Raw genomic sequence first — 27,304 nt, 5'->3', positions numbered from 1 at the left:
AACCGTGCGGCCTTGCCCAACAAAACATCATGTTGGAAGAGACCTCGTTCAGTTTCCCCTCAATAATTCCAATACAAAGTGACGTCTTAACACATGACCCATCTGTTCGATTTGCACATCAATAAGTAATGACGCCCTCGTTCTGGGCGCTGCATAGGTAGAGCAGTGCAGGTGCGACATCAGACCAGCTGGTCTATTGACGGGGCGTTGCCGCAAGTCAGGTAGAGATGCAGATGCTGGCGACGAGATGGATTCCTGTGATGCTGGGTGCCTAGACGACAGGGTGGACAACTAGATTCCTCATCTAGCGTTGAAATATGACATGGGGTGCCATTTGGATGTAGACAATTGGCACGGGATACCGTTGATACGTGGTGAAGAGGAAGAGAGGAAGGTTGGTTACCTTGTTGCCTTCAGGTAAATGATTGTGACATGAGCAGCTGGGGCTATTGTAACAGTAACTCGCAACGGGAACCATAAAACTGTAGCTGAAACGAGCTGTTTTCATAACAGCAGCAGTAGGAGGTCTGCTCCAGGAAGGGCGTTAACATTGCTGTTCCATATCCCGGTGTCATTCAGAAGGATCAGGGGACAAACTGTGAAGGGTGTGGATTTGGGTGTGGACAACAGTGACCTCAGCTTCACTGTCGTATGCATACACCAACATGGGTTTCTTTCGACACCTCGGGCTTCTGATATGGAAAAACTCTCTACTTCAACGGAGGAAGATATGTGTCACCATATTTGAAGTGATCCTGCCCTTACTTTTCGCTGTTGTGTTTCTGTCATTGAGATTCGTCGTTAAAGTTCAACGTGTGGATAACTCAACGAATTATGAGTCGTTCCCTGTGTCCGTACCAAGGGGAATGCCAGGGAAGATACTGTACACCCCGAATATCCCGATCACAGACGACTTGATGGCAGGTGTACAGAGTGCTACGAACACTTCTGTTCGAGGTAAGACGAATCATAGACATATATAGACTCGTATCAACAGTATCAGAGACACATGTAGACATACGCATGACATTCAGGCATATAAAGGCACAAAGACACAAGCAGTACATGTATTGACCAGAGGACGGGTGCATGTGCACTCCACCTCCAACCCGTCGATCCGCGAGAAGCAGAATGTTAGGTTCATTTTGACTCTAGCTCATGTTGTCGACATTTCAAATCTTGACTCATCAGTAAATATAATGATTTCCAGTGCTATTCCCTAATTTTCTTGTATTATATGCTCCCGTGATTTTAAGTACCAATTGACTAGCCTTTGGATGTGTTTATAGCAGATGGCACCATAGGGGCGGGATACCACCTGGTATTATCAGTGTTCATATATATATAGAGAGACATTATTACACGAGCTAGTGTGTCATACGATTTATACGAAACGAGTGTGAAATTGTGTGAAATACACAATTTTGCACGAGTTTCGTATAAGTGGTGAGGCATACTTGCTCGTGTAATAATTTCTATATTATCCATTTCATCCATGTACATTTGTGTAGTAAAACAAGGTAAGCAATGGTGAGTGCCCTGTTCATTGACGTCACTGCACGTTCTATTGTTTAAGAACATCACAGACGACGAAATACAGACAAAATGGTTGCTAGGCAGAAGTGATATGAGCACAAGTGCATATATGGATAATAAAAGCACTTACTCGAGGTATAGTCTGACTCTCACGAACGACTCCCCTATCAGCAGTGATTAATAGTGAACATGGATATCGTATTTATAAACTTACCATTAAAAGTGATGACTGATAATAGAACGGATACAATTATTTCACACTTTCTCATCAAGAATACACTCTAACTGTATATGCATCGTTTAATTCGCACTTATATAAAAAAAGCTTGCAGCTGTCATGAAACAGGTGCGCAACATTTATGCATCAGCATGAATTTGCTATTGAATTTGATCCAATTGTTCTGAGTCACCTCTACCATATGGAAAAGGGGTAGATTCATTAGCCTATACAGCCTATACCTTGCAGTCATCGCAGGGAACAGATCGATAAGGAGACGTGTTAGTCAGCCGTGGAGCACGCTAATGAAGATGTCTTTCTTAATGTACATCTATGTATTTTGAGTTATTGTGAAAATATGAAAATGTGTCAAATGACATTTCTACTCGTAAGGTTAGTTACCGGAATAATTCGTGCGTATGTCATCATTTAAAATGTAATACTTGCTCATGTATTACTTACAAGTTGATATCGATCTGCCGGGAGGTTTCACAATACCTTAGGGTCTGTTTGGGTTGAACAATCGATACACAGATAATGATCTTTTAACCAGGAACAGAATAGACGTGAAATTACCTTGAGATGTGAGAAGGCACTCTGCCTTTGTTTACTTGTGGCATGGTATGAACAGTGGGATATTGACTGACATGCTTGGCATGAAGTAATTGGGGATATGGCGGTGAAAGGGTTGTGACAATAGGACAAGAACTGCTGTACTGTGTTTAATTGTGGCATGGAATTTCAATGGGCTGACACTAGACAACCAGTAGTAACCACAACTATTACCAGCAAACATACACTGGCTCTCACACGCACGCACACACACTCACTCACGTACACCTACACACTCTATGTGAAAGTACAATAACGGTTAACGGTGACGTTAACACTGAGGTGACCATACACTGAATGTGTGTGTTTGTGCATGCGCCGTGTGTGCGTGCGTGTGTATGTGTGGTTGTGAGAGGGGATGGGATGGGAGGTTATGGGTTCCTTGAGAGACATTTAGAAGCCAGAGTACTAACTTATGATCAGATACATGTATGACCAACGTTTTCTCTTACAATTGAGAGTGACGTTTCGGTGTAGGCTCTAACACTGTACAGATGAGAGGCATCGATACAACCACGAGGAAATGTTTCACCCTTGACTGGATCAGGAAGTGGGAAACACAAGTACACAATGCGATCCAGATGTCAACTTCCTTATTATGAGGAACACAACCTTTCCTCATAATAAAGGAGTTGACATCCCTAAAATTGTATGTATGTGCGTGCGTTTGTGTGCCTGATATCGTGACATGTGCCTGTGTGTAATGTGATATATAGTATGACCAGAAATTATTGAGAATTTTAGGAATATGTTTCAACCTTGACCAGATAGCAAGTGCTTGGTTTCATTCACGAGAGACAACTCCGTTGATCCTTTTTCATTAGTTTGTGAAGAGTTATCCCCCTTGTTTATTTGCTAGCAGACGACATTTTTAGTGATCCTCAGTATGGATGATTAAGAGAAGAGGAAGTTGATTTTTGAGTATTATAACAAGGACATCAGATCAGCTAAAGTGATTTCAAGTAGAACAGGCATCCCTTTGTCCTCTGTTTATCGTGTTTTGAAAAATATTACAAATGGATATGGCATTGAGCACCAGGGAGGCACAGGTAGGCCCAGAAAATTGACTGTCGGTAACAGGAGGCAGCTTGGCATTGTTGTTTCTAACAACAAACGAAGGAGTTTAGAAAACCTATGGCTGGATATGATTGATAGAGGAACTGTGGTTGTCTGTAAGGAGACAATTAGAACTGAGCTGCATGCAATGGGTTGGCAGAAAAGTCGAGGAATTCCATCACCGACAATGAAACCTGAACAAAAGGAGCGAAGGTTGAACTGGTGCTTACAGCATAGAAATTTTAACTGGGACAATGTGATTTTCTCAGATGAAAGTTTTATGTGGCTATTTCCTAAAACACTGACATTCTGGACCAAACAAACTGAAAAAACTTTGTATCAGCGCCCAAAGTACAGTCCGAAATTTAACGTGTGGGGTGGCATATCTGTTAGGGGCAACGCCCCTCTGTGTATTTGAAGGGAATATGAATAGTGAATGGTACACTGATATTCTCGAGGGACATTTACTTCCATCTGTTCACGTGTTCTATGGAAATGTTTGGATTTTCCAGCAGGGCAACGACCCAAAACATCGTTCAAAGCATTCACAGGCCTGGTTTCGGACCCAAAATATGACATTATTAGATTGGCCAAGCTATAGCCCTGACCTAAATCCAATAGAAAATGTTTGGGGACTTAAGAAGGAAAGTGTCAATAAGAAAAATCTGACAAATATTGCTGAAATGAAAGAAGAGGTGGTCCGATATTGGGACAGCATGGACCACGACTTTCTAACTTCTTTGATCAGTAGTTTGCCCAGCCGCATTGAAGCCTGCATTGCTGCCCACAGTGACTTGAAAAAATACTAACTGTTCACCTGTCTTTGAATCTGGAGTTATGTTCTGCTAATATTCACATTTAATACGTGAGTAATGAGTGTAAAAAAATTAAAAAATTACAATCTTAAATTCTCAATAAATTCTGGTTGTATCGTTGTTTGGGCGCTGTTAAAGTGTACTCACTTAGGATATGGAGGAGCTTGTGTTTGCGGGTGGTTTGATGGGTGTATGGATAAACAAGTGTGTTGGTGTGTGTAGGTATGGAAAGGGTTGTTGTGACTGTTTGTGTAGGTGGACAGGTCAGTAGGTGGATGGGTCGGTGTGTTAGAGCGTACGCGTATGGACTGCATGCCGTGTGTTGGATGGTAGCTTGTTGATTGGAGTGTACATGCAGGGCAGTGAGTTTCGTCGGTTGAGGGTGTTCACCCAGCTACAAACACAGGGCTGTGGTAGTGTATGCAGTATATGTCTGACCATGTTCCTGTTTGAATATATGTGTGTGTGTGTGTGTGTGTGACAGGTTTAAATTTTCGATTGACCTGCACGTATCTGCATGTGTGCGTGTGCGTGCGTGATGTATACGGTGACAGATGCATTGTGTCTGTGCGTGCATGTGTGTATGCGCGTGGTGTATATGTTTGTCATGCGTCACAACTGTACCTGAATGTTTTAATTGTGAGCATCAATTTAAGTACATATTTGAACCCACACTGTCAGTCAGGCACCTAATCGCCTGCATACAAAATCTGCTATCTATCCCACTCAGCCACAAATACGGACAACTGACAACAGGTAACCTGGACCTGGAACACTGTGTACCTCGCTGACAAGCGTTAATACACAGTGAACTGCAATTATTCCATCTTTATACACAGGTCCCTCTTTGGTCACGTTGGGCTTCTCGTCCGTGGAGAAACTTCTGGACTACTACAGACTAAACTCCGGTGACGTGTCAATGGCGGTGGAGTTTGACGTGAAGACAACAGACACATCCCTTCCCAGGGCCCTGCGCTATTCTCTCCGTCCACCTGTCAAACAATCCTTTGACAGATGGAGAACAACAGAGACGTTTCCTTTCAGACAAACAGGAGTTCCAAGATCTGATTTTTCACCACGTAAGTTGTTATCATATCACAAACTATAGATCAGTATAGGAATACGGACGGTGGGGTAGCCGAGTGGTTAAAGCGTTCGCTCGTTTAGCCGAAGACCCGGGTTCGATTCCCCACAAGGGTACAATGTGTGAAGCCCAGTTTGGTGTCCCGAGCCGTGCATTGCTGGAACACTGGTAAAAGAGTATAGTACGTTTATAAGGAACTCGCTTATAACCAACTCACTGATGTAACGAAGATGGTTTTGGTCCCGATCACTTTCTGCATTGCGTATTCAAAAAGCGTATATCAACTACGGTTATACCGAACTAAAATTAGTGGTCCTTTTGAGTTCGAGATAACCGTAGTTTACTATGGTTCCATCCAAGTGAAAACAGACTTTGATGTTTCACAGTATGTAAAACCCGCTTTAGCCGGTGACATTTCACTTAAGTGTATTTAAGTCTTCATTCTAGAAATGCAGGAAATAATTGGCCCTGTTAGTTGTAACTCGTTACTATGGAATCCTAGAAGGGACATTGTCGCGTTGTCGCATTGTCGCGTTGGCGCCCTCTCAAATACAAGTAAAATGAGGCAAATAAACCAAAACGCGACAACGCGACATTTCGCCCATTTGTCGCATTGTCGCGTGTCGCGTTTTGAATTATATTTTTCTATTCCTCCAAAGGGCGACACGCGACATCGCGACAATGCGACAAATGGGCGAAATGTCGCGTTGTCGCGTTTTGGTTTATTTGCCTCATTTTACTTGTATTTGAGAGGGCGACAACCTCACAATGTCCCTTCCAGGATTCCATACGTTACAGTTGAATACGAGTCGGTATCTGTAGACTGTAGCATAGCGACGCAGACATTTATCTTCTGTAATCTCATTTAGGGTACGTGTATAACACTTTCTCAGAGAAAACACAAATATTATTCCATTCTTAATCCTGAATTTTCGACAAGTATCCAGTATGAAGATAAAGACAGTGAAGCTAAGGGCACTTATAAAGTTATTTAAACAACATTGTTAGAGAACGAGCAATATATGCATAGTTTCTATTGATCTTTTCCACAATGGTTCCATATGGTTCCATAATTAAGTACATGTTTTATCTTACGTCTCTGGCAATCTTGAGTTCAAATGAAGTCCATTCCTTCAGTGTTAGTTGCTCACAGGAAGACTATTAATACCATTATCAGATATGTTGAACTACGATTTATTACTTACATTGCATTGATACTGACCATCATGTTTCAGGTTACAAGGACAGTGGTTTTCTGTTAATCCAAAGACTTTTAAACCAGGAAGTCATCAACTACTGGAACACCAGCGCAGGAAGTGACGTCAGTAACCTTGACATCCGTCTACAGCGCATGCCATACCCTCCCTACATTATTGACCCAATGATCACCGTCCTACAAAACATGCTGCCCATCCTGCTGATGTTGAGTTTTATTCTCATGACGATACAAACAACCAAAGGAGTGGTTTATGAAAAAGAAAGAAAATTAAAGGTGAATACGCAGTCGTATGTAAGAACTGATGTTTACTTTTCCAATTGATGATTCTACAATCAGAAAACAGCAGTCGGCTAATACTAGTGGCCTGATATTTTTTCGGTTTAAGGATCAGAGAGAGAGAGAGAGAGAGAGAGAGAGAGAGAGAGAGAGAGAGAGGGGGTATATTTCCAGCCTTCGAATAACCTCAATTCTGAAATTACTAATTTTTTTTTTCCTTAAAGAAGTAACGTAGTATCATTAACCCACCCTATATACACCCTATCTCCACCCCCATAATAGCCATAACTGTTATAAGTGTTACTACCTGTAACGTGTTGACGTCATCTCCACCTTCAACTGCACACCTCATTCACTTCAACTCCCTCCCACATTAAGCCAAATAGCCACGATGTAACTGGAATACGCTCAGTAACCGTAAACTCACCCATTGATTACAGATACGCATCATATTATAACTGGGTATTTATAATGATAATAGTAATATGAAGAAGAATATCGCCTTTCCAAGCTTCATATCCTGCTCAAAGCGCACAAGTTATAAGGATGCTCAAAGCGCACAATCTGATCATTATCATCCAGGACACGCCAGGCTGCCTGTGAGGCGCTAGAAGGTTAAAGGTCACATGTCTTATCCCACCGGGTACCCATTTTTCATGTTTTCAGGAATCCATGAAACTAATGGGCTTAAGCGCCGCAGCAAACTGGATGTCTTGGTTCCTGACCACCTTCATATATGTAGTGGTCATCATGGCTTTCTACGCTTTGTTCTGTGGACTGGACGCTAGTGGGAACGGGGCAGCGCTGAGTAGAAGTGACCCCTCCCTGTTCTTTGTGTTCCTCCTCTGTTACGGCATCTCCATCGTCTCCTACTGCTTCATGATCAGCGTCTTCACTAACAAAGGTAATTACAGGTAGACATGGATCTTGTGCGGTAAATGTCCCGAAGTAGATCCTTCACATAAAATATAGGAGTGGGATGCATTTGTTTTTTATCACTTTTTATTCACGGTGGGTTTTTATCTGTAGTGATTAATGTTTAGTATTCTCAGTAAATGACATATTCATCAAAGAATATTCATATCAATACGATAGAGGTTATTGCACGAGCAAATGTGTCATACGACTTATACGAAACGAGTGTGAAATATAAGTTTCGTATAAGTCATATGACACACTTGCTCCAGAGTAATTATTATTAATTATTTATTATTTATATATATTTATATAGCGCCAATATCCAGATCACCTGCTCAAAGGCACTTTGTTTTTCCCTCGATCATTGGATGTCAGTCTCAAACGGCACAATGTATTATCAATCTCAACTCCCTGGGGAGCATAATTATTCCTTTATTATCCGTTTTATTCATGTACATTTGTGCAGCAAAACACGGTAAGCAAATCGACGACCCTCTTCATTGACGTCACGATGAAATAAAGAAACAATGGTTGCAAGGCAAAAGTGATATGTGCACATGTGATATAAACTGACGTACAAAAGAAAGTATACACCTGGTGCTTTGGTAAAATGTTTTCCTGAAAACAGCGTAATATTTAGAAAAGTGTTTTGATTGCGACTCATTTATTGCGAAGTATTTACGTTGTTTTAATAGTCTCAAAACACCAGGTGTGTACTTTTTTTTGTACACCAGTATGACACAGGTTACCTTTCACCATATGTATACCCGTTTTGCAGGGATCTTGAACGAAATTATTAATGGATAATTTACTGATTTTATCTCATTTAATCATCTTATATTTTCATGATGTAAAAGGTGACATGTCGTTTCTAGTGTCAAGGTCTGTTCCCTTCTTGCAGCTAACATAGGAGCGGCAGTCAGTGGGATTGTGTTCTTCATATCCTACTGTCCGTACTTCTACCTTGAGAGTCAGTATGAGACGATGTCCAGATCAGCTAAGTTGGGGTCGAGTCTGGTTTTCAACCTTGGTATGTGCTTTGGATCCAAGGTGATTGGACTGTATGAAGGAACGGGTACGTATCTATGTTACACAGGGATAGTGAGTGAGTGAGGTTAGTTTTACGCCGATTTTAGCAATATTCCAGCAATATCATGGCGGAGGACACCAAAATGGGCTTCACACATTGTACCCATGTGGGGAGTCAAACCCGGGTCTTCGGCGTGACGAGCGAACGCTTTAACCACTGGGCTACCACACCGCCGCTACAGAGGGATAGAATCACGTGTGTAGATAATCATGATTAATATCATCATTGTCCTTAATGAACAAGACTGCAAAAAACTTCTGTTTTTAGCAGCGATTTCTCGCAGTGATTCAGAATTAACGTATCGTTTTCCGTTTCATAAAAGCAGTGAGTGTGCAGGCGAGTGGATTTACGGCCCATGTCTTATTGCGAGCACCTGGTGTCATCGCTGAATTGTACTGATCCAGTTACACCATGTTCATCGCTGTTTTAATTTGTCCTTTTAAAAATCGACTAAAAAGATCGACAATTGTAGCATTATATACCTCTTATACTTTCAGCCTAAATCAGTATGAATCTGTGATCAGCAGATCCTGAGACTGCTAAAGGGAGAAACTCTGCATGGGAGTTATGGAACCTTAGATTGGGCAACCTAATAGTTATCACATGGAAAATATTGTCAATATTTCAATGAATGTTTCAACGTTTGAAAGAATGACATAGTGTACACTATTTGTATTTTTTTCTCACAGGGTCGGGTGTTCAGTGGTCTAATTTCGACCAACCGGCATCTGTTGACGACAACCTATCTCTCCTGGACACCATGTTGATGCTACTCGTTGACTCAGCCATCCACTTCCTCATCACGTGGTACGTGGATAACGTCTGGCCGGGGGAATTCGGGGTGCCCAAACCATGGTACTTCTTCATGACTGTGAGTACTGGAAAATTTTGAATACTTCAGAAAGTGCATCTTTTTAACTGCCCTGTCTACAATTGTATTCATATATTTGAGCAGTAGTGTGAGTGTATTTTTACGCCGCTTTTAGCAATATTCCAGCAATATCACAGCGGGGGATACCAGAAATGGGCTTCACACATTGTACCCATATGGGAAATCGAACCCGGGTCTTCGACATGATGAGCCTTAACCACCGCCCATATTAAGCAGTAGGGTGGGGTGCTGATTTTTCTGAGGTTTGACTTAAGTGTTCCTAGGATTTCGGTCCCGCTCCATGCTGAAATACATGAAGCAAATGCGGTGGCTTTGCCTCTGTTGTCTATGTTCACTTAGGACCCGTGAAGGTCCGGGTTAGAATATTGATCTTCAGTAACCCATGATTGTAGTGAGGCGACTAACGGGATCGGGTTGTCAGGCTCGCTGAGTTGGTTGACACATGTCATCGATTCCCAATTGCGCAGATCGATGCTCATGCTGTAGGTCACTGGATTGTCTGGTCCAGGCTCGATTATTTACAAACCGACGCCATATAGCTGGAATACTGAGTGCAGCGTAAAACTAAACTCACTCACTCACTCAATACGTTCAATTAGTAGTAGGGCTGGATATCGATATAAATCATATTTTAAACATAGATAATCGTTAACAAAATATCGATCGATTATCGATAAATATCGGAGACGTGTCTTTGAGCAAACATGTCAAAATGTCTGAAAGAAATGAATATGTTTCACATCACTGGTGAGTGGTGACATGTTTTTGCATGGATTATTAACCACACATCGTCCTGAACATAATTTAGAAGCAGACCATGAATAAAGTTCTAATTTTGTATATTGTATGAAAACATTGAAACTGTTTTCTATCACAAAATCATGTACGATATCATCGATAACACAAATTTCAAATCAATGATCATTTATAATTTTTCCTATCGACGATATTTCCGAGTATCGATCACTGTAGCCAGTCCTACTTAGTAGTGAATGGGACAATGGGACTGTTATTTGTCTAACGCCTCAGGCAGCCTGGGTCGTACACTCCCAAGGGAGCTTAGAATGACAATCGACTGCACGCTAGACGTAGCACAATGGCCGTTTACTAGCCGGTTCTAATGATTTGTACATATTTATCCATACTTTCATTATAACAGTGTTGTATTCAATATTTACTTCTTGTATTCACATTTACTTGTATTCACATTTACTTGTATTACTTGTATTCACATTTACTTGTATTCACATTCACTTGTATTCGCATTCACTTGTATTCATATTCACTTGTATTCGCATTCACTTGTATTCATATTCACTTGTATTCACATTCACTCGTATTCACATTCACATCCTCAGATGAGTTCAGATATTATAGGCCACTGCACATTTTTCTTCCTTAGCTGATTTTTCGTTTTTCTTCATTTTTTTCGTTTTTAAATTTTCTCCGTGGCGTGATAATCAGGTCTCATGTCCAACAAGTGCTTCCTCCAGATAAATTCCTAGGGCGAAGCCTAAAGTTTTGTAACGTATCCAAGTGTTCTCATAACAAATCCTTATGGAGGAGTTATGGGAAACATGGTGTTTTACAAAACGCCAAGGTGTCCAATGCGCACAGATATCACATGGCGAGGTTATTTTCGCTATTTCAAGCTTAGTGCTCACCACACACTTTTTGGGAAGATGTCTTCATCTTTGTTCTGATACCCCTTTTACAAAATACTGAAACGAGAATAATGCGATTTTGTAACCAATATTTACTTTGATACACAGAACTGTATAACGTCCTCTACAGACATCTAACGCCGGCCTGCCACATATATGGGTTGTCAATGTCTTGTAATACAAACTGGTCTATTTCCAACAGAGTGCCTACTGGTGTGGAAGCTCAAGAAAAGTGGAACCAATCCAAGACATGAACACAAAACAAAACGAAAACTTCTTTGAGAAAGAGCCAAGTGGAATGGATATCGGAATCTCCATCAAGAACCTACAGAAGGTACACTAATATGTCTGAGAACACCATCTGTGTGTGTCATGCTTTATGTATGGAGATTGCTTAAATAAGGTCACATGCAACCAAAAAATCAAACATAATTAAAACACAATTATCACTTATTCATGACATATAATATACATTGCTTGTTATGAAAAAACATATAAACAACATTATAAGCGTACAATCGCAAATCAAAAGTGCAATATTGTGTACTTGGGTTTACTTCCCTAGAAACGAAGCAGCCGGGATACCGAACCCAGTCAGAGCGGGTGGGTGTGCACTCAAGTGTAACGGCTGGTTCATTTGCAGATGCCCTCACGGGTCATTGTGTGTGCATATATAGAGATGTTGGGTTTTGTAAATACATGCTCATTTTTGTGTATAACATTTTGCAATCAACAGACATCATAACATGTCATGTGTTCAAGTATCACACCTGCCTGTCTGTGTAATTACATAATGTGGCAGAGACCGAAGTCGGGCCAAAAAGAAATGCGTTTTGTTTATGGTGTATAGCCTGATTGGTGTTAAGTTCAAATTGCATGTGGTCAGTGATCCCAGTTGTGTATTGAATATTGTCAGTAGCAGACAGGCAGGCAGACACACAGGTGTCAATAAAACAAGACATTGAGTTTTGTCTGTGACAACGACATATCTATATCACAGTTAGAAATTCTGTCAACGCTAAATAATGACATTGCTTTTAAGTATCGAACTGAGAAAGTGACTCGGTAAGAAGAACGTGTGGTGAAATAGACAAATGAAATTATATAAACAGTTTATTTACTGTCATAACATATAAAAAGCTCGCGCCTGTGAGATATCAACAAAACATTAGAAAAATAGCTCACACCAAAGCCTTCACCGAGTATTCACCGGACATCCCGCTTCCAAGTTGCGCGAACCTATTTCTCACTGCGCACGTGCTATGCGCGCAGCCCAGCTGTTAAAACCAGTTTTCCCCCCGAAAAGTCGGGGGAAAATTAGTGAATCGTTTGAACTCCGATTTCGCGCGGTTTTTTTCATTGCGTTATTTTTCAACTTTATAAGTTGAATTTGCATTTTTTGATGATTTGTTTCGGTAAGTCCATACCGAAAGGTATCAGAATCTGTAAAGTTGTGTTTTGCGTTGCATGTGACCTTTAAGGAGGCTAGGAAAGAAAATATATTATCTGTTTTAAGGAAATTTTAAATTTGAAGAGACTCGATATTTCTGAAGTAAAGTTAATGAGACACTGAATAATATATATTCAATTTATTGTTTTCCTACACTCTATTAAGTTTTAATTGTAAACTGGGTAAATTCAGATTCAAATGCTAAAGTACAAACGTCGTCATACACATATAGGTATTTGGTAAAGGAGCAAAAAAGAAGGTAGCTGTGGATGGGATGAATATGAACATGTTCGAGGGTCAGATCTCTGTTCTCCTGGGTCACAACGGTGCTGGGAAAACTACAACCATGTCTATCCTCACAGGTAAGTTAAATCTACCTCCAGCGTTTTCACAGCAATCACAGAAATTAGCTGTGACGTCATTCCGCATTAGACCCGTGAAGTTCCGGGTTAAAATTGGTCTTCAGTAACCCATGATTGTCGTAAAAGGCGACTAACGGGATCGGGTGGTCAGACTCGCTGACTTGGTTGACACATGTCATCATAACCCAGTTGCGTAGATCGATGCTCATGATGTGTTAATTACTGGATTGTCTGGCCCAGACTCGATTATTTACAGACAGCCGCCATATAGCGGAGTGCGACGTTAATCAACAAACCAACTTATTAATCTGCATTACTCCAAGAGCACAATTACAATTTCTTTTCTGTGGTATTAAAGTTGTATTCGTGAATTCAGGTCTTATATTTTATCAAAGTCAGGAGTATATACTACTTGATGAATATTACGTTGCAGATGTTCCACCTGAGCGTTTATTTTTCCCTTATTCTTCTCTATTGAACAATGACACGATAATGATTCATTATCAGTTGTTATTACCACGACCTAGGCTTCAAAAAGCAAATACTGGCGGCACACAGACGTATCCCTTAGTCGTGATCTGGTTGGTGATCGTTGGTTCGAATCCTTGATTCATTCTGGCTTGATCAGTTGCATGTCAGCAACATTCATCGTCCAAACATCATATAACCAACACTACATTGCAATACAATATAGTTTATAGAGGTGTGACGATACGGAAATGTCACGATACGATACGTTACGCGATATCTTGGAACGATACGATTCGATTCGATGCATATCACGATATACTATCTTTAGTTATTTTCTTTAAAAAAGTATATTTGGATAGCAAGTAACAGTGTAAATTTTAACATAACCGTCAATTTCTAGTGAACATTAACAATTTTAAGGTTATTATGATCATATGCACAATATACAAATATAGATAATAGGAATTAAAATGATGAAATACACAAATAAAGACAAAATATTGAGTGGTTGTTATGTTATACATAAAGTATTCTCCTACGTTTAAACATTCTGGAGCACATGTTTCCTAAAAGAGGTAAGTTACCATGGTTATTTAAAATGGTAATATCAACGGGAGTACTAAAAACATTTTTAAAATAAAAAGTACGGATATCGTCATAAAAAGGACAGTGTAAAAGGAAGTGTGTTCCGTCTTCAACTTGATCCGTACAGTGTTTGCAGTAGCGTTGTGAAGCGGGAATAGGAGGGCAGTAGTATCGGCCCGTTTCTATGTCGAGTTTTAGGGAGACACATCTTAAGGAAGCAAGTATCCCTCGCTGGTATCTTAGAAGTCGAGTGTATCCCCCAGTGTCCAATTCAGTCTTAAAAAGTTCTGAGTTTTGGTGTTGACTGGACGCTGTCCTTCCAACGTTGTTGATCAATAGAGACAAGTCTGGATAAAATGTTATTTAAACCCCATGTAGAGGATTTATCCGTGGTATTTAGCAGGTCTGTCAGCTCAAGTTCCCTGTAGATACGCTGTAACTTCTTCTCCCAAGACTTTCCTCTTGTAAGTGACCACTGGTGAATTCTGTACTTCACTTACTCACTTACTCACCCATTCTTCCACCCAACCACTCACTCACCCACTCACTCACTCACTCAATGTCATTTACCTCAGGCTTCATCCCTGCGACGGGCGGTGCCGCTGTAGTCAATGGTTTTGACATCCGGACAGACATCCGAGGTGTCCGCCAGAGCCTAGGGCTGTGTCCACAGCATGACATTCTGTTTGACACCATGACAGTGGAGGAACATCTGGACTTCTTTGCCAGTGTAAGTAGCTGTGTCTGTACGATCGACATACGTCTCCTAGCAACTGAGTATGTTGTTAGTGTTATTCACATTAGGTATACAAGATATGTCTACTCCCTTGTGTGGAGTCTGTCGAGTATCTATAGTAACCAAATATAAAATACTTAGGCAACAAAGATGTTTCAAATGACAAGCTGTGCAATTTAGATCTAAAAAAAAGAACCAAGTTTAAATCTGTCAAATCTGTCTCCCGTTACAAACTCAAGGGAGTCTTCATTCCATGATTCATGGGTCTATTGTTACAAGACGTGGTAACCATGGACACAGTAACAAATCTAGCCTGCATGGTTCAGGGAGATTGCACCAACAAGAAACCAAATGCCAGGTGTAGTTTTTTGAGAAAATCCTGGAGTTAATCGTTGATAACACGTAAACATTTAGGCAGGAAGTTGGCATACCCAGAGGCACCAATTGTGTTCCGCTTCTTGCCGATCTGTTCTGTGTGCATGTCAAACGGAACATCTGCTCTCCGGAATAAGGACGATGTAATTTGACCACGACGCTTAACGTAAGCTGCAGATATATCAATATATCGATATCTTTCAAAAGCATTTTCCCTTCCACCTCGAAACGAAATGAAAACATTTATTGAAATACAAGTGGTTTTAACATTTGTCCAGCGTGTTAGTATCCAAGCAACTGAAACTTTATTTGGTAATGGTGAGATAAGTTTGTTTGTTTTGCAAATGTTCAGCTTATCTGGAGATCTGCAGGGTTTAGCAAACAGACAAGACCTGCCATCTAAACCTGCCATCATTACTCCAATGTATGAGAACATTATTGATTCATTTCATTGGTTGAAATTAGCTTGATATGAGCACTGGAATACATCATTTATGGCTTCTGTCTTACTGAATGGATTACAGACTTACATAACAGAACAAATCTCTGCTACACGATGACTGATATTATATGTGGCAGGTATCTAATCTACGGCGGGTTTCCTAATCCGTGGCAGGTTTGATTGTGCGATTGTTACATGACGTCATGGCGTAATGACGTATAATGGCGTATATCGCCGTTTTTGGCGATATAGTAATCTTAGGGAAATCTTCAAAGCTAAGAAAATGGAAACCATAGAAAATGATTGCGGAGCCACCTACAAAGAAGAAGAAACCCGTATCAAAAGATCCCAATGCAGAAACATTTTGGAACGACATGGAAAAACTTGATACGTGTGGATTACAAAACTGATAACGCTGAATCCGAAATGGGGAAGTGTAAAGAGTTGCAAGATCCTCTCGTTTGCATTCAACCATAACTCTTACTCCCCTCAGCCTACCGGACAAGTGGGAATAACCCCACTCAAACCTCCCATAGGTTCCAGTTGAACAGATATCAGATGCGTCATGGACAGATTTAGATGTATAAGAAATAAATGTTTTTACACCTTATTCACTCTTTTGTCTTTCTTCATGTATTGTTGAATATTTAAAGGAAAGCAAACGTATTCGATAATTAGCATGGCCTAAATTTTCGAAGCTCTCTTAGTTTCAATAATAGTCGTGAAAACGTTAGCAATATAGAAAGACGATCTTAGCGCAAACAGAGCTTCGAAAATCTAGGCCCAGGGGTATCAGTAAGTTAGAAACACATACATGAAATGCCATTAACCCCTATTCTACAGAGCTGAACTGTTCTAATGACGATGTGTAGGAAATCCGCCACAGATTAGAGTAGGTACGGCAACTAGCCATGGATTTGGAAATCCGCCACGGATTTGATATATATATATATATATGTATGTATATGTATGTATGTATATGTATGTATATATATGTATGTATGTATATGTATGTATGTATGTATATGTATATGTAATTTCCTCAACTGTAAAACCACTGACATTCTCGTCATGCCCGCAAAGGAGAGCGTTGTACTGACAGTTCTCAAATTTCTCATTTAGCTGAAGGGATGTCCAAAGAAACACGTCAAATCTCAAGTGGACACTATCATCCATGAGGTTGGTTTACATCACAAAAGGAATGTGAAATCTCAAAACCTCTCTGGTGGTCAGAAAAGAAAACTTTCTGTCGGAATCGCCCTTATTGGAGGCTCCAAGGTAAGTGTCATCGTTGTCCCTATAAATATTAGATACAGATGTGTGAAGCCAATTTCTGGTGTCCCCCGCCATGAAACTTGCTGGAATATTGCTAAAAACTCACAGACTCACTATAAATATTAGCGTACTTAATACGCATGGCTGTTACTCTGAAAGTACAACAGTGTCATGCCGATGTGTTTCTTCAGATCGTTATCCTGGATGAGCCTACTTCCGGAATGGATCCTGCAGCCAGAAGACAGACATGGGACATCCTTCAGAGGAACAAGCAGGGCCGGACCATGTTGTTGACCACTCACTTCATGGATGAAGCTGACCTCCTGGGCGACCGCATCGCCATCATGGCAGAAGGAGTGGTCAAGTGCTGTGGGACATCCTACTTCCTGAAGAAACTCTATGGTACATATTTTTGGACAATGCTGTTGTATTAATATCAGAAACTAATGGACAGTGGTCGATTGTTAGTTTTTCTAATACCGGTTGGATGACATTGAAGTATGACTGTTAACATTCTAGTACCTTAGTGTCTTAATTTGTATATTCCCCGGGGAGTTGATCCTCTGAACACCGATCCATTGGTCCCAGGTATATGTTGCTCTTTAGGCATGATTGTATATGCATTATATATGTGGATATCGTTCTTATTCTAAGGTGTACTTTGTAAAATCCAGGTATAACTGTATATAATAGCGTACCAAACGTATTTTTCAACAGGAGCTGGCTACCACCTGGTGATGGTGAAGGAACCCACCTGTCAGGTGGCATCAGTGACGGCAGTTGTCCAGCAGCACGTCCCTACAGCAGTCATGGAGAGTGAGATCAATGCTGAACTCTCCTACCTGCTGCCTGATGACCAGTCAGCCAACTTTGCTGCTCTCTTCACGGAGATTGAAGCCAGGGGGAAAGAACTCGGTATATGTAGCTTTGGTACCACCGCCACCACCATGGAGGAAGTGTTTCTAAAGTAAGTGATATCTCTGGATACTCATTATCTGTTTTCGTGGCTCATGTGAATGTAGGTCTTGTAGATTCGCTTTAGATTACACTGTTTGACAACACATACACTCAGAGGGGTTTTCGTTTTAAATCTTTTATTTTCAAAGTACACAGACTACAACTGTAAAATATATACACCTGGAACAAATATGAAGTTTAACATAAAATTAATTTGTTTGCTCCGTCAAATAGTAAGCTATATTAATCCTGGCAGTTTGACACTTATTACGATGTATCGACAGAGCTTAATATGCGATATGTCTCACAGAAAACTTAGTAAGGTTGTCTTTTTGTTGTTGTTTTATTTTTCGTTTGTTTGTTGTTGTTTTTTGTTAGTTTGTTTTTTGGTGTGTTTTGTTTTTTCCTTTGGTGTGTGTGTGTGTGTGTGTGTGTGTGTGTGTGTGTGTGTGTGTGTGTGTGTGTGTGTTTGTGTTTTGTTTGTGTGTTTGTTTGTTGTTAATGAGAAGAATACTCTCATCGCATTTTCACCAATCACTTCCATGTTTCTTTGCCATTAGATCTGCTGTTGTCCATTTCCCATTCTCATGACTGGGCGACAAAATGCTTCACCAAGTATATCAATTTCAATTGTTTCAGGGTGGAGAATTCACAAGAACAAAATCCAGACAAAGACCAAGCTGGTTCATCTGGTCTGAATTCTTATGTTAATCCTGCCATGGCAGAGGAAATGAAAGAGTGTTCCAGTAACAGTTATAAACTCCAAACTCTTCCGAGCAACGACAGAGACGGCGACATTATGGGTACGTGTATCATGCGTTAACATAAAAACCTGTGGTAGAAACTGCAAGATGGAAGGATGGTTGGATGGGTGGGTGGATGGATTGATGAATGAATAAAAGGATGGATCGATGGAGGATGAAAGGTTGTATGGATGGATGAAAGGATGGGTGGATGGATGGATGAAAGGACGGATAGGTGGAGGATGAAAGGATGGATGGAAGGATGGATGGATGAATAGATACTCCACTATTCAAAGATTCAGTAACATTTTCCTTCGTAGCGTGCCATCCATTTGGTCAAATGTATGAATTTAGATAAAGAGTAAATGATCTCCAAATCCAAATGTGGATAAATCAGGTTTGTCTGACACTAGATTGTATCTACATATCAAGGAAACATTTGAATTTGAACGTTGTCTATCTAGGATAGAAATAGCTAAATATAGAATAGCCTTAACGCGATTTCGATTAAGATCTCACATGTTATTTGTAGAAAAAGGACGGTGGAGTAAGTTAGATATATCGAATAGAGTATGTCCTTTTTGTACCAGTTATCTGGAAGATGAGTATCATGTTGTAATGTTTTGTCCAAGGTATGTAAAGTATACATTGTGTAGGCAGTTGTATTTAGATAAGAGTTTGTACCAAAATCCGAGTATGTACAAGTTTGTACAATTTGTGAAAAGTAAATCTGAAAATAATATTCTTAAGTTAGCCAAGTTTGTCTATCATATCCTTAAAGAAAGAGGTAATTATGAAATGTTTGCTAAGAAAAACCAGATATTTCCTGTTTTCAATATACTGTCACCAGGCAACAATTTTGTGAGAAACACCTATAATATTATGCCTATGATGTTACGTAACACATCTAACACATATTTTCCATACACCTTACTTTAACCAATGCTCGTCTGTGTTACTTTCATACAATTATATGTAGCCATTAACATATTGTATTTGTCTCATGCAGCATTTAACCAGGGTTACAAGCGAGCCTCGGGTGTGATGCTTGAGCTGTCCAGATTCAGAGGAATGTTCGTGAAGAAGATTCTCCACACCTGGAGAAACAGGACCATCACTGTGGTACAAATCCTCCTCCCTGTCTTATTCGCAATAGCTGCCCTAGCTGTGAGCAAACTTGAGCCCAGATCAATCACCGAAGCACCCCTTTCCTTAGACCTGGCACCGTTTGGAGGAAGCTTTGTGCCATACAGCGACGGCTCACCAGCAGTAGCTCTGACACAAGCTTTCGCTACCTCGTATTCTGATCAGTTCACCGGAACCGGGGACACACCTGAGAAGATGGATCTTTCAAACTCAGATGCTAATGCTTTCTTCCTAGCCAGAGCTAATAGTCTTGGAGTCGGTCAGTACAATAAGAAGATGATGATTGGTGCCGATTATGCGTCCAACACCGTTGCTAAAGGTTACTACAATGGACAGTCATTTCACGGAATATCCATTTCCTTGTCATATATGATGAATGCCATGCTGAAATACTTCACATCTCGGGATCATTCAATAACAACTATCAACAACCCCCTGCCTTATGATGAGAATGACTCGTCCACTCAGGTTTCTGGGGCAGGATTAGGAATTGGGTTCACGGTGGCTTTTTGTCTCCTGTTTGGCATGGCCTTTCTTACTTCTTCCTTCGTGTACTTCCTCATCAAGGAGAGGCAAGTGGGCGCCAAACATCTTCAGAGTGTCAGTGGAGTTGGGCCGTTTGTCTTCTGGTTGTCCAACCTGGCCTGGGACTACATCAACTACCTGATTCCATCCCTGTTGCTGTTGATTGTGTTTGCTGGGTTCCAGTCGCCAGCCTACAGTGACGATGGGAGGCTTGGCGTCGTGTTCTTGGTTCTCCTTGTATATGGAATAGCGGTTTTACCTTTCATGTACGTTCTACAATATGTGTTCAAGTCCCCCGCTACAGGAATGGTCATTATCATCATCCTGAATATTATTACAGGTACCAGTACTACATAAATATTTATCTAATACATCACCTGCGAACAGTCTAAAAAACCTATGAAATGCAGTGAAAACGTCCAATTTACCACAAAGTGTACAAATGTAACCTTTTCAAAAGACGCCAACAAGAAAATCATAGAAATAATGGACAGAGTGAGGAATTTGGATACACCGCCGTTTTACCGTATTGCACACATATCACGTTGTGAAAGCTTGACGAGGGAGGGTTGGGCGTCTGAATCTTTGCTTAAAGCCAAGAGCATGGTTATGGTACTTAGAAACCTAGAAACTAGGATTCCATCTCATGATATTTTTCTGGCAAACCTGATGTATACAACTCTGCATGAAGAATTGCAGCTCCTCCCTGCCCCGAATCCCCCGAAAAATACAGTTGGTTCCCTTTTGACGACACTTCTAATAAATACGCAATGTGAAATCGTTCCAGTTACACGGATCTTGATCTTGTCCTTGTCATTTGTGCATTAATGTTGACTTTCCTGGCAGAACTCAGTCGCAGGGTGAGGTTTTCGGAATATTAGGGTTTCACTGTGACTGTACTTGTTAAAATCTATGAATCAGGCGATACCAATTTTCATTTCCAATCATTTAACCTATGTATTTTGTATGCCAGGGCTGGCAACCCTCCTCACGACCTTCATGCTACGGCTGCTTGATGAGACGGATCTGGCCATTGCTCTTGACTGGGTCTTCTTGGTGCTGTTCCCCCACTACAACTTCGGCAAGTCCATCAACGACATATTCGTCAACTACAGCAATTTGGACTACTGCTTCGAAACCAACTCCACAAATCTCTGTACAAAGAAACCTTCGTGTTGTAAAGGCAGGTCTCTTTTAAAAAATGCAATAAATGTTCCTGATGTATAGACTCACATATTTATGTTCACATATTGAATATGTTTCTTAATACAGTTTCAGTGAAAATATAGCTATATGTTAATGTTCTTTTCTGATTGGCTGATAGCAGAGATGGGCCTTGTGTCGCATTATTGCACTGACCAAGTCATTTATTGTTTATTTCAGCTGTGAGGTAGCCTAGTGGTTGAAGCGTCAGCTCGTCACGCTGAAAACCCGGCTTCGATTCCCCACATGAGTTAAGAGTGTGAAGACCGCTTCTGGTCCCCTGCTGCGATTTTGCTGGGATATTGCTAAAAGCGGCGTAAAAGCATACACACTCACTTTTTTTAATAACTGTTGTCTATATAATTGATATAATGGAAACCAGACTGTAACGTTACTGTTGACGTATACTGGTAGATAATCAAGTACCATTGGCGGATCGGGGGTGGGGTGATCCACGGGTGAAAATTCCTTGATCCACCAATGAGTACGTGTACGATAATAAGAATTACATTTAAACCACCATAAATGCAAATTGAAATTAAATCAGTTCGTAATTAATCATCCTCATGTTAATCCGCCTGCAGATTCATGTGGTGACAACTGTTTGGAGTTCGCGGAGAATTACCTTGACTGGATGTACCCAGGGATCGGTCGTTTTGTGGTCTTCATGGTAATCCAAGGCGCGGTCTATCTGCTTATTACTCTGGCTATTGAGTACAGAATCCCACAGCGTATCGTATACCTCTTAGGGCACAAGGAGTCGGAGTCAGAAGTGTTCTCGAGAATTGAAAGTACTCTGTCTAAGGACAACGATGTTGCCGAGGAACAGCAGCGTGTGAGTCGTATCTCAGCAGGAGAACAGGGAACAGATGCTCTTGTGATCCAGGATCTATACAAGAGGTATGGCCACTTCGTTGCTGTGGACCATCTCAGTGTTGGGATCCCCGAGAAGGAGTGTTTCGGTCTCCTGGGTCAGAATGGTGCCGGGAAGACCACGACTTTCAAAATGATGACTGGAGATGTGATGATGACAAGCGGGAACGCTTACCTGTGGTCGTATGACATCAAAAATAATACCCAAAAGGTACGTAAACATTATTCTGGACAGTTGAATGCTTTGTCTTTTCACATTAAGATTTTGAACTTGGATTGTTTTGGCATAGAAAAATCTTGCATTGTTTCAGTCGTTCAGTCAAGGCTTAGATTAGAGAATTAGTGGTATTTGTAGTGGGAACTTTATTTAAGATTATATATTTTTAAGTGTAAAACATATAAGAATCTTATTTCTAGCACCAGCGTATCATATTTGTGCAACCTGAAATAAATGTAACAATTGTTTTATAGTAGTCCAAAAACGAATGCACACATACATGTAAATCAATGTCTATGAGAAACAAACTAGCAGTGAGACTCCGAATCATATTGTATTGCCATTGTGTCATGGCCAGTGGCCAGCAATATAGTCTGCCATACAGACCCTGAAACAAATATACCTAATACAGCCCATGCAAGTTTAGAAGGTGTGGCTAGGTTACCACAGTTTAACTGAAAAAGAAGAAAGTCTCTGGACTTTAAATTTTATTCTATTTTATTTTAATTTATAAACATTTTTCCTGTAAAACATGTCAATTTTAGAGACTAGCTGTCAGTCTACCTACAATACTAAACTGGCCCAGTTAATTCACATTGACAAACACTCTTTGATAGGCATTCAGAGGAGAAAGAACATAAATAGATGACACTGTTGTATCGATAATAACGTCTAATCTCTATTCCCCCTTCCTCGTTCGAAGGAGAAAGGAACATTGCCATAAAGAAAAGTTGAAATCCATTAAAAGAGTCACGTATTCTTGATAAGTATAGAATATTTAGCAAAACATGCTTCATCACAGGTGCAGGAGAACATGGGCTACTGTCCCCAGTTTGATGCCCTGATTGACCAGATGACCGGACGAGAGACTCTCACCATGTACGCCAGACTCAAGGGAGTGCCGGAGAACTGCATCAAAGGCGTGTGTGACAACCTGCTGGATATCATGATGCTCAGACAGTACGGGGACAAACCCGCAGGAACCTATAGGTATGTACTATACCAAAACTATCAATGAGAAAAGTGGTATTGTTATTCTTTATGCCATTAGCAACATTTATCTCTTTCTTGAGGTGATAGTAATATTCCATGACGATCATTAGTCTTTGGTTTGGGAGGGGGCGGTGGGGTAGTCTGTGGTTAAAGCGTTGGCTCGTCACGCCGAAGACCCGGGTTCGAATCCCCACATGGGTACAATGAGTGAAGCCCATTTCTGGTGTACCCCGCCGTGATATTGCTGGAATATTGCTAAGAGCGGCGTAAAACCAAACTCAGTCAGTGGTTTAGGAGGACCGGTCATTTGCAACATTTTCAAGACAGTGAAAAAATGGTAAATCCAACACTTCCACTTCGAAAGATCTCAAATATTGATCTCTTTTAATGTTTCGCGTGGTCTCTTCACAGTGGTGGCAACAAGCGTAAACTGAGCACCGCCATCGCTCTGGTTGGAGACCCGGCCTTCATCATGCTGGATGAGCCGTCCACGGGGATGGACCCCAAGGCCAGGAGGCAGCTCTGGAACGTCCTGTCAAAAGTGCGAGAACGTGGAAGGACACTCGTGCTCACGTCTCACAGGTAATCTTTATTGCAATTATCAATCTGCTTATTTTATATTCTCGATGGGCGATATACGTTTGACAGGTCCAGTGTATTACATGCTTGTTGAAAGCCGATTGACCATGGCCGAATGGTGTCAACATCGTCTGGCTAACTAAGTGTCGTACCCGACGCCGTGGGTCGTTTGCTCATGCACTCACCCACTGGTTTGCCTGGTCAGGATTCGACGAACCCTGCTAACTGCCTGCAAACGAGCTCTGTTCTATTTCATATTGTCCCACAAGCAAACTACCCGCAAAGATGAGGGGCAGAGTTGGACTTCAGCACTTCTGGCTAACTAAGTGTCATACCCGACGCCGTAGGTCGTTTGCTCATGCACTCACCCACTGGTTTGCCAGGTCAGGATTCGACGAACCCTGCTAACTGCCTGCAAACAAGCTCTGTTGTATTTCATATTGTCCCACAAGTAAACTACCCGCAAAGATGAGGGGCAGAGTTGGACTTCAGCACTTCTGGCTAACTAAGTGTCATACCCGACGCCGTAGGTCGTTTGCTCATGCACTCACCCACTGGTTTGCCAGGCCAGGATTCGACGAACCCTGCTAACTGCCTGCAAACAAGCTCTGTTGTATTTCATATGGTCCCACAAGCAAACTACCCGCAAAGATGAGGGGCAGAGTTGGACTTCAGCACTTCTGGCTAACTAAGTGTCATACCCGACGCCGTAGGTCGTTTGCTCATGCACTCACCCACTGGTTTGCCAGGTCAGGATTCGACGAACCCTGCTAACTGCCTGCAAACAAGCTCTGTTGTATTTCATATTGTCCCACAAGCAAACTACCCGCAAAGATGAGGGGCAGAGTTGGACTTCAGCACTTCTGGCTAACTAAGTGTCATACCCGACGCCGTAGGTCGTTTGCTCATGCACTCACCCACTGGTTTGCCAGGTCAGGATTCGACGAACCCTGCTAACTGCCTGCAAACAAGCTCTGTTGTATTTCATATTGTCCCACAAAGCAAACTACCCGCAAAGATGAGGGGCAGAGTTGGACTTCAGCACTTCTGGCTAACTAAGTGTCATACCCGACGCCGTAGGTCGTTTGCTCATGCACTCACCCACTGGTTTGCCAGGTCAGGATTCGACGAACCCTGCTAACTGCCTGCAAACAAGCTCTGTTGTATTTCATATTGTCCCACAAGCAAACTACCCGCAAAGATGAGGGACAGAGTTGGACTTCAGCACTTCTGGCTAACTAAGTGTCATACCCGACGCCGTAGGTCGTTTGCTCATGCACTCACCCACTGGTTTGCCAGGTCAGGATTCGACGAACCCTGCTAACTGCCTGCAAACAAGCTCTGTTGTATTTCATATTGTCCCACAAGTAAACTACCCGCAAAGATGAGGGGCAGAGTTGGACTTCAGCACTTCTGGCTAACTAAGTGTCATACCCGACGCCGTAGGTCGTTTGCTCATGCACTCACCCACTGGTTTGCCAGGTCAGGATTCGACGAACCCTGCTAACTGCCTGCAAACAAGCTCTGTTGTATTTCATATGGTCCCACAAGCAAACTACCCGCAAAGATGAGGGGCAGAGTTGGACTTCAGCACTTCTGGCTAACTAAGTGTCATACCCGACGCCGTAGGTCGTTTGCTCATGCACTCACCCACTGGTTTGCCAGGTCAGGATTCGACGAACCCTGCTAACTGCCTGCAAAGAAGCTCTGTTCTATTTCATATTGTCCCACAAGCAAACTACCCGCAAAGATGAGGGACAGAGTTGGACTTCAGCAGCTAACTAACGGGATCAAGTGATCAGGTTGCTGGCTCTGTTGATGCATGTCCTCGTATCTCAATTGCGTGGACCGATGCTCATGTCAATCACTGGACTGTCTGGTTCAGACTTCATTATTTACACACCGCGTTCATAATGCTCGAATAATTCCGCGTTAAATACAAATAAACACATCTTTAGCAAAATAAAGTCATGTTGAATGAATAAGAGAGAAAATATCTGATATGCTTCATTCATTAATTTCAGCATGGAGGAATGTGATGCCTTGTGTACGAGAATAGCCATCATGGTCAATGGCCAGTTTGTCTGTCTGGGAACGCCCCAGCATCTGAAGAACAAGTTTGGCCAGGGGTACACGCTCATCGCTAGGATGGGAAACGTCACGGTGCAAACTGGGTCGTCAGAAGAAACCTCCCCAGCGCCTACAGAACCCCTGATAGAGTACCTAGTGTCTAAATTCCCCAACACAAAGGTGTTTGACGACCACCAGGGCTACGCCCACTTCCAGGTGCCCGACACCTCGGTGAGTCTGGCCCAGGTGTTCACGTCCATGGAGCAGGCCAAGGGGCAGTTTTTCGTGGAGGACTATTCCGTCCATCAGACAACACTGGAGCAAGTGTTCCTTACCTTTACTCGAAGTCAGAACCCACCGAAAGATGACAAGACGAGCCTCTGTAAAAGGATATGTTGTTGCTGATTGAGATAGGATGTGTAAAGTTTGAAAGAGACTTGGTAGTGTTTGATGACCTATAGTAAATTGTATACGAGGCGGAGCAAAGTTTGATGAGCTTTTGCAAAGATTGAAAGAGATGAAACAATGTTTGTACGAAGTGTAGGAATGGGGGATAGAAGGGTCAGTGATGCTAGCGTTAGAACATTAGAAAGGGGTAGGACAATTATGAACGAGGCATTCATAACCCTTGAAAAGGGAGTACGGAAGTTTGAAAGAAGGATAGTGAAGTTTCAAAGGGCAGAGAAGTTTGAAAGAAGGCCATGGAGGTTTGGGAGAGCCATGAGGAAATAATATTTTAACCTCATCAGGGACCGTTCATACTTTATGGGGGCTTGGGAGGGTGTGGGGGTGGATGATGAATATTGTAAAGGGGTTACCCATTTTGTTCTGGGGAGGTAGGGGGTCATCGATTTTGTACATTTTGTACATTAAATGGTTATGCTTAAAATTATGGGGGGTGCTTTGACTTTGTACATGACATG

General features: G+C 41.6%; 1 protein-coding gene and 1 long non-coding RNA gene across 2 annotated transcripts; one reads left to right on the top strand and one right to left on the bottom strand.

Annotated features, from left to right (window-relative positions):
- The first annotated feature begins 36 nt into the window (after positions 1–36).
- Positions 37–27,177, top strand: LOC124254663 (phospholipid-transporting ATPase ABCA3-like). Its single transcript, XM_046688506.1, has 19 exons — positions 37–957; positions 5,076–5,315; positions 6,556–6,812; positions 7,482–7,719; positions 8,635–8,808; positions 9,513–9,694; positions 11,582–11,713; positions 13,062–13,191; positions 14,823–14,977; positions 16,923–17,078; positions 17,267–17,477; positions 17,793–18,042; positions 18,672–18,835; positions 19,785–20,786; positions 21,420–21,629; positions 22,234–22,733; positions 23,542–23,729; positions 24,144–24,314; positions 26,336–27,177. The coding sequence occupies exons 1-19, from the start codon at positions 666–668 to the stop codon at positions 26,784–26,786; spliced, it is 5,103 nt and encodes a 1,700-aa protein (XP_046544462.1). The 5' UTR covers positions 37–665; the 3' UTR covers positions 26,787–27,177.
- On the bottom strand, positions 16,103–18,195 carry LOC124254670. Its single transcript, XR_006892518.1, has 3 exons — positions 18,185–18,195; positions 17,588–17,590; positions 16,103–16,183 (listed from the first exon to the last, which is right to left on the bottom strand). It is a non-coding gene; the product is annotated as an uncharacterized LOC124254670 (long non-coding RNA).
- Positions 27,178–27,304: the final 127 nt, after the last annotated feature.

Source organism: Haliotis rubra, unplaced genomic scaffold (genome assembly GCF_003918875.1).
Source record: "Haliotis rubra isolate DU_JTF1 unplaced genomic scaffold, ASM391887v1 Scf58, whole genome shotgun sequence".
Classification (NCBI taxonomy): domain Eukaryota; kingdom Metazoa; phylum Mollusca; class Gastropoda; order Lepetellida; family Haliotidae; genus Haliotis; species Haliotis rubra.
The sequence above is the reverse complement of the archived record's forward strand: the minus strand, read 5'-3'. Positions and strand labels throughout refer to the sequence as shown.